The sequence below is a fragment of the Spinacia oleracea genome, chromosome 3 (assembly GCF_020520425.1).
Source record: "Spinacia oleracea cultivar Varoflay chromosome 3, BTI_SOV_V1, whole genome shotgun sequence".
Taxonomy (NCBI): Eukaryota; Viridiplantae; Streptophyta; class Magnoliopsida; order Caryophyllales; family Amaranthaceae; genus Spinacia; species Spinacia oleracea.
The window spans coordinates 47,349,580-47,360,740 of NC_079489.1; the positions used below are offsets into that span (position 1 = coordinate 47,349,580).

Below are 11,161 nucleotides of genomic sequence, written 5' to 3' on the forward strand. Positions count from 1 at the left end.
AGTCGAGTTCGAGTTGAGTTCAAGCCGAGTTCGAGCTTGAGTTTAGTTTTTGAGCTCGGCTTTGAGTTTTCGAGCTGATTTCGAGTCGAGTTCGAGCTCGGGTTTAATTTTCGAGTTCGAGTTGAGTTTGAAAATTTTAGGCTCGCGAGTTTTCGAGTCGAGTCGAGTTTGACTATGAGTTTTCGAGTTCGAATCGAGCTTAGCCAAACTCGAGCTCGACTCGGCTCATTAGCATCCCTAGATGAAATGATCAAATGAAAGTTACAATTGGAAAATGAAGGTAAGGGTAATTTATTTTGAAAGTTACAATTGAAATTTACAGTCTTATTTGATGTTACCTTATAAGTCCATGCTGCATAATAGGTCACCATTACAAAACCACAAATTGTCACCATTACTGACAGCAAATGATGTCTTGGCCTAGTGGTTAATACTGAGGACCTGTGTATAATAGGTCTCAGGTTCGAATCCCCTCGCCCCCATTTGTAATTTATATTGCCCTTGCGGCTCATTTGCACCCAAAAAAAAAAAAAACTGACGGCAGTCTAAAGATATCTTAAGTGTACAAGAATGTTCTCGATAAAACAATGCGATAACGGAGCTCAAAGTGCCTTATATCCAACACAAAATACAAAATTCAGTACAATGCTTCACAAACATATACAATTGGTACATCATTTTCTCTGCCGTCTGTTTTTAGCAATGAAGCTCCAATTAATTTGTCGTTCACAAAAGACCTTAAATTCCAGCAAGCTCCCTATGCATTCGAGTCATTATCAACTTCATCATCCTTGATATATTTTTCTTGTACTGCTGCCACTGTGGAATACTTTGTTAAGCAAAACAAACTACAATCTGCCATATCATGGAAATTATTCAAAGACTTGCAGATACTTTGCCACATATTTGTGACGAACCAAAGAAGATAATGTCACACAATAGAAGGAAACAACATTGTCAATAAAAAGAAGATAATGATGGCAATAACAATGACAGTAAAAAGTTTGATAACAGAACTCTTCTATGACCATAAGTGCCCTCATTTAGTCACTGGACATTCTCAACATTAGACATCTCATTGCTAGGAAGAATAACAAAAGAGTTGATCAACAGCTTCCCCTCCCCAATCCAATCAGTCCCATGAAGGTGTAGAAATCTTCATAACTACAAGTTAACTTAAAGCCAAGAAGTACTAAAAAGTAGCCTTTAATTAGACACCTTCTTCCAGTCAACTAGGTCTTTTTTTTTTGACGGGAGTCAACTAGGTCAATAGCAGCTTAAAGTTCCCCTAACTACTGTGCGAAAAAAGTAAATTCTAGGATCCATGTTTTGGACGACAGGCCAGCTAATTGCAATGAAAATTACTGTTGGTAAAAGCAAGTCATACCTTGAAGAGGCCACAACACGACTAAATAATGTGTAGCTTAAGCCCAACGTCTACACCTTTTTCACTACTCTCTAACTTTGCTCAAATGACTAGAACTACAAAAAATTTAGAACAAAAACAATGAAAAAAGAAAAAGGATATCTGTAATAATCCCAGTCAACTTGGCGAACTGCAATTTTACTATATTCTACTGCACTTCCATCTATGCCAGCAAAGATGTACCCATTGGTCTTGTCGATCAAACTCACAAGGTTTCCAACGCTTTCTTTATCCTGCAAAGGTCACAAGCACTGAAAATCATATCAAATACGGAAACAAAACGCAGCATCAATCCAAGAAGCATATGGAAACAACAGCATGCCTGTATGTCCAAAGTTGTGAAATTCACAAGACTGAAATCTTCAATGACCTCACATAGCTCCTTTGTGAGCTTCCTGTATTAAGTTTACATGTATAAACTTCAGGTCTTAGGTAATTAAGAATAAAATAAGAAAAAGTCTGATTTACCATACAAGGAATAATTTCAAAATGTTTTCTAGTATCCTTGAATACGAGAAAAGGACCAACTTGAGCTTTACAAAACGAGAAGATCCAGCAAGATTATTAAGAAGTTGAGTTGGATGTGAAAATACAAAGTTCAATTAACAATCTCGACACTGCCCATTTAATGGCTTTGTAACACACACTAACACACCCAGATCTACACATGCAAGCTAGATCCATGATTACAAGTACGAGCAATTCCCTCCAATCCTAATTCAATCATTTTCTTTTCCACTACCCCTCTATTCCATCAGAGTGGTCACTAGATTTCCACGCACCATCAATGAAAATATGAGTCAGTTAGGGTATTTATTATATTTCTCCCAACTCTATATGCTTCATTAATTTGGTTAAGTAACTGGATAGAAAACTCATAATTCTCAGTTCCGAACACACACTACTCTCAATTGTATGTTTGGTTTAATTCCTAAACCTGCCAAGCTGGATAGCGTCGTACCAGCCTTATATAAGCTTTAAAACCCACGTCTACTAGGAGCCTGAAAAGCTGAAACAAATAGAACAAGGCAGCAAAGAAATCTAATACAAGTATACAACATCGAATCAAAGATCTTGATACTTTGACCCAAAACGAATTCTAAATCAACTAGGAATTGAAAAGCAAATCCTACCTTACTTAGGGACTATAAAACTGAAAAACAAATCCTAAACAAACTAGGAATTCAAAATCACAAAATACGAGCTAAAACCACGAAAAAGTCACACAAGCGAGTGCCAAAATCATGGTAGCTAAACAACATGACACTTAAACACTAATTCAAGAACCGTGCTGCTGCACGCATCAGTTTGATTGAGGATAAAGTACAGCATGACTCCTAAATCATAGAGCACATGAAACTTTTGTGAACCTATTTGGAAGGTCTTGCTCTTACTAGTTTGAGGCCTTAGGTTTTAATAGGAGGAGATCTTAAAAGTTACAGTTCTTTGTTTTTCAAAAAGACTCATTATTAAGCACGATGTTTATACAGCAGTTCTTGAATTCTTTACATTTCATTCAGCAAATAAACTGTATTACAGTTACGCTAATTCCAAAGGTGCCTAATACATAGCACTTCTTATTTCAAGGAGTTTTGTCCTATAGTTTGTTGCAATGTATAAAAAGGCTCAAGGCGCACCAAGGCACATTGGAGTGGCCTCTAATAAAAATAAGAATAAAAAAATTGTGCAAAAATGGTGTCCGCCTCAGTGCGCCTCTGTGCGCCTCATCAAAATCGCCTCGCCCGGACCATAAAAGGTGCTGGCTCCAAATGCCTTGCACCTAGGCACGCCTTTTTATACACTGGTTTGTTGTTAAGTTATTTACAAATCATCTCTAACTTTTTAACCAAACAAACTTCAGAAAAGTGATTAGTGAAGTGATCCACCAAACTCAGTGAAGTTTCGTTCCAAATAGGCAGACTTCTGATAATGTTATCCTCGTTACTGAGCTAATCAAGGGATGCCCTAGATCTAACGTCTACTAGATGCATGATATAAGTTAATCTCAAGAAGGCTTATGATTTAATTGAGTGGTCTTTAGTCTTTACTTCAAGCTGTTGTGGTTTAGCAAAGGTTTTGCAGGAAGTTTGAAAGAATTGCCCCTTGAAACCTTCCTAGTGAATTTATCTTTGGTAGAGTACTAATCCAAGGGGTCAGCGTATGGGGGTATGGAAGTTTGTTTGGGTTGTGGGGATTTAATTGGGTGATTTCTGCTGTATTATGTCTAATCCATTATAGTTGATTAAAATTTTCATTTCCAAAAATAAATAAAGCAAGCTAACAATTTAGGATTTTACTTTGCAAACTTTATTTGAGTTGAGAAGAATTAATAAACAAATTGCAAAAAGAAATAGAAAAAGGTACAGAAATCTGCAAACTTTGTACTGCATAAAACATCAAGAAATAAACAAAAGAAGCAACTCAATCTCCTTTCTAAAGCGTAATTCATAATATATGTGACAAAGAAATTTCACAATAAACAACTTTACCTGTACTTTGCAGCACGAGGATCTTGATCAAGACAGTGTTGCAAATATGATAGATCTTGTGCGTCGGTGTAGAAATCCAGGTTAAAAGCTGCCATACAGCAATACAAACTTGTAAGAAACATGGGAAGCCCTATTTTCAAGAATTAGAAGTTGCCAATTAGAAGAGTGGAGCCCAAGGAAATACCTAATTTCCCATAGCTTTCAATCAGATCAATTTTAGAGAAAACATTTACATGAGGAAGCTCCATATGAAGCATGGTTGACAATGACAGTAGCAATGCACTAATATACTTCCCGGGATCACTGCAGAGATGGGCATCAACCAAATGCACGGCAGTCAGCTGCAAAATATTTACAGAAAGTAAGGTTCTGATAATTAATCTCGGTTATAAAAAGAACTTAGTTTATACTAGTATATAAGAATTTAAGGATGCTACTATGATGGAGCATACCCTAAGATTCAACTTCTTTATAAGTTTCATTATAACTGCCTTCGCACTTGAATGCAGGAAAAACAGCTCAACTTGGCCAGGAAAATCAAAAAGCAGATAGTGATCTGAAAAATAACAATATGCATTCAAAGAATCAGAAAGAAAAGCTATGTCTTTTTCACAGATTGATGACACCAAAACTAATATGGAAATAAATAACAAAAGAAATCATACAACCTTTTAGGAGTGGCTTCAACTTGGACTCGAGCCAATCGATGTTCTTCTCCAAGTAATCCATACAATACACAAGACCTACAAAATGAATGGAAGTAAAGGCAAGAAATAATAATACAATAACTATACAATATAGATCATAGAAGACTAAGTACATTCATAAAGTCTAAATGATGAGTCGCGACCAAACCGCCTAGGGGTGAGCAAAAAGTCAGGGTAACCTAAATCGGAACCGAGTAACAAATTGAGAACCTAAAAGTTAGGAACCTGTTGCCAGAGGATCAGATTCTCAATTTTTTGGAACTTACACTGTACACCGATTCCAATATTGAGTACCCGAAATCAGGAACAACAACCAAATAAAAATGTTGAATAAGCCCAGAATATAAAGCAATTCAAGCTCATTTTTAAAAAATATAAATATAGAACTACAATGTAAGTCCAAACTATAAAAAAATCAAACCCAAATCATAAATTAGTTTTTTAAAAATAAATTGGCAACAATTTATTTAAATCTGTAAAATGACAGGAACTGGAACCTGTTGCAATAGGTTCCAATTCTGGTCCTCAATTTTAGGAACCTGTTGCAACAGGTGCGTTTTCGTTTCCAATTTTCAGAAACCTGCTCCAACAGGTTACGGTTCCGGTTCCGGTTCCTGAAATTTTGGCATGCACCTTGTTATGCTCACCTCTAATATTTCATGCTACAATTCAACCAAAAGAAAAGCTGGAGGGGGCATGTCGGATGGTAGTATACTAAATATCAAAAACATGTGAATAAGTTCACCTTCTAACATCTCACTGTGGCTTTCCCTCCCATCCTCACAAGATAGGACCCCATTGCAAATCTTCAGGCTTTAGCAATAATACCTTTAATTGTCAATAACCTTGATCTTCCCTCTCGGAAAAAGCTAGAGGCATGGACAGTAGAAGATGTGGTTTTTCCAACCATAACCTTAACTCCTGGAGGAGCTCCCTAACTCTTTACCTATTTGAGAGACTTCATAACAAAGAAGCAATGTGCGGTATGGAAGTGAAAGCATCATGCACCTTAGCTGTATTAACTTATCCAAACTGCTTGCTGCATACTCTAGTGCTTCAAAATCTCAATGTTATGTTGCACTAGAAATTAAAGAAAAGAAAAAGAATAGAGAAGAAAAAAGACACAGCTATGTGGAGAAGAATAAAGAGATGGTCCCTAAGAGTTCAAGACCGTGCCTAGAGGACGAAAATTGAAGCTCAGAAGGCCAGCTTTGTTCCAATGACCGAAACCGGCCATCAGCAGAAATGAAACATAAAACAAAAAAATCTCCAGCAGCTAGAGAGACAACCGCGAGGGTGAAAAAGCAAACTGGAAGTTTTAGAGATTTAAGAGACCACAAGACAGGGAAAAGAAGTTGCTGACTAAGGAATTTGGATCTTATGGTATGGGTTAGATTTGATCTGGAAAAATCTTGGCGTTCTTGCTGTCCTCCTTTCTTCCCCAGTTTATCCTGGAGTGCACCTGTGGACCATTCATTATTCATGTATTGTTGGCTAAGAGGCGCATGTGCCATAGCAGTTCATGCTTCTTACAAGGCTTGACCAAGAAAAGCGCTTGCACATGCCTTCTAACCTCACTGTACCTAGATAGCTGGAGGTCCTCTTGCACCTTGTGGCTGACGAGAAGGCAAACCTCAGGTGTGCAAATTCGAACACCAGTGGATAAGCAAAGTAGAGGTACCATGAAAAGCAGCATCATAAACAACCAAGTGAACTCGCTCTTCAGCTAAGAATGGGTTCGATAACACAAATATGCATAGACATACCTCTAAACTGGAGAGAATTTGTTTTGTTCGTCCTCCAACAAGCATACAAAGAAAATTGAGTGTTTAGAAAAAAAAAATCTAAGTTATAAAAAAATCCACTATTATAATGACCACGCAGATTTGAAAGTAAAGGAGAACGCATCCAGAAGCAAACTCGGAAAAGAATACCCCATAAAGTAGCACCAAGGTGTTAATATGTATGCTAATGATATCCCATAAAGCCTCCTGGCCTGTAAATCTATTCTAAATAATTGTATCGCCTCTGAACATAAACTCGGAAGACAGAAAAATTCCCCAAAAAGTACAGATGTGGCAAAGAAAAGGCAAAATGCCACTGCATTCCATGATTCTAAGACAAGTTCTTCCAAAGATATGCAGCCAGCATAAGTGGGAGAGAAGTCTCCCATATCCCAGCTGTGAAGAGCCTGAAGACACAAGAAACATTAGGTAAAATACAATTACTGGGAGGCCGAGTTAACAAACTGTCATATTCATCCCAAACACTCCACACAGACTTGAACCTTCTTTGGGACCTCATTTCTCTAACTCTTTACTTGACCATGGAATCCTCACAAAAGCTAATCTTATTTCTCTAACTACGACCATAGAGGTAAAAAAAAACCTTGGATACAAAATTTAAAGGGAATCCTTACAAGTGTGTCTAACGTCTATAACATTCATCCATTCCAATGGAGTTCATAGCTTCTCTTGACACTCAATGCCAAAATGATCCGGTTGATGGAGAATCAACATAGCCCCTTTCTACAAAGGAGGTTGTCTAAAAAGCTTATTAATCGAAAAATCTCCCTTCGTTCCACAAACTTAGCACTATCCTACAAGATTGTCTCTTTTCTTTCCCTAAAAGCCAAGGCAAAAGGCCAAAAATGCTTATTGGATCAACAATGAACATGAAAAGAGAAAGCGGGGATTGGATTAGTGCATCGTCCTGCCCCAAGCCCTTCATAAGCATAACCCCAATCCATAGGATATAAAAAATTTATAAACCACCAGCTAGATATTCCAAATTTGTTCAATGTAAACTTTTCAAAATGGACTTCATATTCAAACCATAGAGTGAGCAAAATATAAAAAAGTAAGCTGACCTCCATTAGGCCCGAGTGAATGTTCATTCATCACATCGTTAAGCTTGATCAAATCCTCAATATTAACAGCACAGTCATAACTTCAGTTCATGTCAAGGAAATCATTTACAATCAAAATGAAATGACCATGATTACTTCCACATAAAAAGAAAATTGAAAAATTGTGCCATTGGTAATAAACAGGATACGGCAATGCATCATTGGCAGGGTCCAAATTGATTATAGCAACCTTCCTGCATTTGGAAACAGTAAAATTGTTACTTGTATAGAAAGCTAAGAACCAGAATAACAATAGCCAAGCAGTACTTCTATCCAAAGCTTGTAATGAAAGACAAATCCCATTCATACAACTCCAAGGAAATTAAAGGAAATCTAGATATTAACAGGACAAAAAATAGTAAAATTAGGGGTATCCCCATTACCATACTAAGATATGTAAGGTACAAGCTTGCCATGAGATTACAGAGTGAGGCAGGTATAACGAGTTGAAAGATTTGGTAGGATAGTGCACATGAGACATGGGTCATGACGCAGAATTGGCAGCAATGTCGTCCACAAGACAATAAAGTAGTACCTCAGAGATTCAAGTGAAAGTTGCAATATATAACCCCGAGACAGGGTGTTGCTAGAGTCTCATTGATGCATGTTTGGGTCCCTCCTCCATATATCCACCAAACTATAACCTCAACATAGGATGTCCAAATCTCTCTCACACAAGCAATGTTAGAAACAACAGAAATAGAGCATCACAATAACGATGTTCATAGATGTCCAACTCAGTTTTTTATCACCCATTATAACTTCTAACACAAAATCAGTTTCAAATAACTCTATAAGAATAATTCAAGGCCAATTGAATGTAACCATATTCTTCCAGGTTCATGTGCCATCACGACGCACCCGGCCCCGAGTACTCAGCAGGCAATTACAACGTAATACGGAGTATCTTAACTAGTAATATACGGAGTAATCTACAAAATCCGAGCAATCACCAGCCGTACAGAAGCATTAAACCCATTAAAATCCTCAAAATGAATTTTTTTGATATTGCTGAATGGGAAGAAAAAGGCTTTATCATCCATATTACACCCACCAAGTAAAAAAAAATAAAAATCAAACTTTTTACAATTTTCAAATGCAAAATCAGGGACAAAAGTTCAAATAAAATAACCCAATACGATTCATGGGGGGTGATTATTGGCATGTTCAAAACTAAAACAAATAAAGAGGGGAAAAAAAAAAAAAAGGTATATCATACCGTCCAATTTGGGGAAGAAATTGAGACATGCCATTGCAGTAAGTAGTTTTACCGGATCCTGGAGGTCCGATTACAACTTGCCCGAATACCATGATTGATTACTTTCAGTTAAATACTTAAATGTAATAAATAATTGATGTAAACTTAGAGGAGTTGATTAGAGTGGTGAGTTACGATGGCTGTGAAATCGAAGAAGGTGAGAGCCAGGACGAACAGAAAGGGTTTGGAAGAAACGAAATAAGTAGGAGCGAAGATGAGGCAAAAAAAAACTTATAGGGGCATTCCGAGAATTGAACTCGGGACCTCTCGCACCCTAAGCGAGAATCATACCACTAGACCAAATGCCCTTTTTACCTTTTGCTGTAGAAATTTTAAACATTAACCTATATAATGTATTGATTTGTAAGGAAAATTGATTCTTAAATACAATCTTTGGCCAGTCTCAAAACGGGCCGAAAGTTACGGAGTATTTAACTAAGAACTAGTTATTGCTCCGGGCGATGCTCCGGTGACTATATGTAATTTGAGAACTAATCGTGATAAAATTTGAGTTAAATAAAAATAATTACAATAGTTTGATATTAAATACTTACATATAACATGAGATAAATATTTGATTATAATTTATTTTTATATTTTATTTATGTAAGGGTGATTCAATATAAAATTTGGTTAAACATCTTAGTAAACTAAATTTAAATTTAAAATGGAGTAGTCTTTTATTATGTGTAATACTCTCTTTTTTATTGCTCTAGGTAAACTTACATGAACATGCCTGCTAAAAAACGTAATTATAAATGAACCTAAATGAAAAATTTAAGTATAGTTTAGTTTCATAAGAAAATTATTAAAATGTATAATTATGGTAGGCATTAAAATTTTAATGCAAGGTATTAATAAACATAACTTATATGTTTGTGATTGCTTAAATATCATAAGTTGTATTATTGGATTAGCGGTTAAAGTTCTAACTTATGAACATGAAGTCATGGGTTCAAGCAATTGATATTTGCATTTCTTCATCTTTTTGTAAGAAAATATTATATGTCAATGTGGTTATGTCATGTCACTTGCCATCTAATGGGGGCAACATGTAGGTCAATGTGGTTATGCCATGTCACTTGCCATCTAATGACGGCGACATGTGGCGAGATGGCATGAAATGCCATTGAGATTTAATAATAGTATAGATAACACAAGTTTTTGTATTAATCTGTTTTTAAAGGGCTCGTTTCAAATGTGACTTACTAGCTCAAGTAAATTGGTGACGTGGCATTAATTATGGCCGTTTTAACTTTTTTTCTTTTCTTTTCACCCGGTAACACCCCCTTTCCTCCCCCATTCTTCTTCGTCCTTTGTACTGTTCTATCAATTCAAAGAATGCTTTTTAGAGAAATAACTAGTTATTGCCCGGGCGATGCCCCGGTGACTATATGTAATTTGAGAACTAATCTTGGTAAAATTTGAGTTAAATAAAAATAATTACAATAGTTTGATATTAAATACTTACATATAATACGGGATAAATATTTGTGCATAATTTATTTTTATATTTTATTTATGTAAGGTGATTCAATATAAAATTTGGCTAAACATCTTAGTAAACTAAATTTAAATTTAAAATGGAGTAGTCTTTTGTTATCTGTAATACTCTTTTTTGTATTGCTCTAGGTAAATTTACATGAACTGGCCTGCTAAAAAAACGTAATTATAAATAAACCTAAATGAAAATGTAAATGAAAAAAAAATAAAGTATAGTTTAGTTTCATAAGAAAATTATTAAAAGGTATAATTATGGTAGGCATTAAAGTTTTAATACAGGGTATTAATAAACATAACTTATATGTTTTTCGATTGCTTAAGTATCCTAAGTTGTATTATTGGATTAGTGGTTAAAGTTATAACTTATGAACATGAGAAGATTATGGGTTCAAGCATTGATGTTTGCATTTCTTCATCTTTTTGTAAGAAAATATTATATGTCAATGTGACTATGCCATGTCACTCGCCATCTAATAGTGGCGACATGGCATGAAATGCCATTGAGATTTAATAATAGTTTAGATTTTATTATAATTGAATTTTATGGGTATATTCAGGAAGGATTATATCCTAGTTTTGAAGTTTGATTACATGTTGCTTGCTTGCTTTTTCCTTAAACCATTGATAAATTGAGTTTAACTTTTTTAGGTTTTTCTCCGTTTACATTGCCATTAATAGGCCCATCATGGCAGCAAGTAGCAACTTCGCCCATATTGTCTATAGGAAGAAGGAGTTGCTCTTGTTCGATCAGTAAATAGAGCTCGAATTATCCAAAAGTTGTATCTTCGACGTGTTTATTCAAGGAAGGGCCGGTACTCCTAAGGTTTGGTCCTCACATATGTCTGATATAGTGATATGTTACCTATCACT

The 11,161-nt window shown here is 35.7% G+C and overlaps 1 protein-coding gene and 1 non-coding gene across 3 annotated transcripts; both read right to left on the reverse strand.

Annotated features, from left to right (window-relative positions):
- Nucleotides 1-556: 556 nt before the first annotated feature.
- LOC110786179 (GPN-loop GTPase QQT1) lies at nt 557-8,986 on the reverse strand. 2 transcript variants are annotated; one of them, XM_021990712.2, is made up of 10 exons: nt 8,750-8,986; nt 7,680-7,724; nt 7,492-7,571; nt 4,584-4,658; nt 4,368-4,471; nt 4,100-4,256; nt 3,916-4,003; nt 1,749-1,821; nt 1,529-1,659; nt 557-821 (listed from the first exon to the last, which is right to left on the reverse strand). In XM_021990712.2, the coding sequence occupies exons 1-10, from the start codon at nt 8,839-8,841 to the stop codon at nt 758-760; spliced, it is 909 nt and encodes a 302-aa protein (XP_021846404.1). In that variant the 5' UTR covers nt 8,842-8,986; the 3' UTR covers nt 557-757. The 2 variants fall into 2 exon arrangements, with proteins under 2 accessions (XP_021846404.1, XP_056696236.1); XM_056840258.1 differs by having other exon boundaries at nt 557-1,659; nt 8,750-8,985.
- Nucleotides 8,987-9,024: 38 nt separating this feature from the next.
- TRNAP-AGG (transfer RNA proline (anticodon AGG)) lies at nt 9,025-9,096 on the reverse strand. The gene has a single exon. It is a non-coding gene; the product is annotated as a tRNA-Pro (tRNA).
- Between the last annotated feature and the right edge of the window lie 2,065 nt (nt 9,097-11,161).

Excerpts from the sequence above, each read along its gene's own strand:
- LOC110786179 (XM_021990712.2), bottom strand. The coding sequence starts at position 8,841 with ATGGTATTCGGGCAAGTTGTAATCGGACCTCCAGGATCCGGTAAAACT. Across the intron at positions 7,725-8,749 it reads TTTCTTCCCCAAATTGGACG|GAAGGTTGCTATAATCAATT; the intron begins GTATGATATACC and ends TTCCAAATGCAG. Across the intron at positions 1,822-3,915 it reads CCTCGTGCTGCAAAGTACAG|GAAGCTCACAAAGGAGCTAT; the intron begins GTAAAGTTGTTT and ends AACTTAATACAG.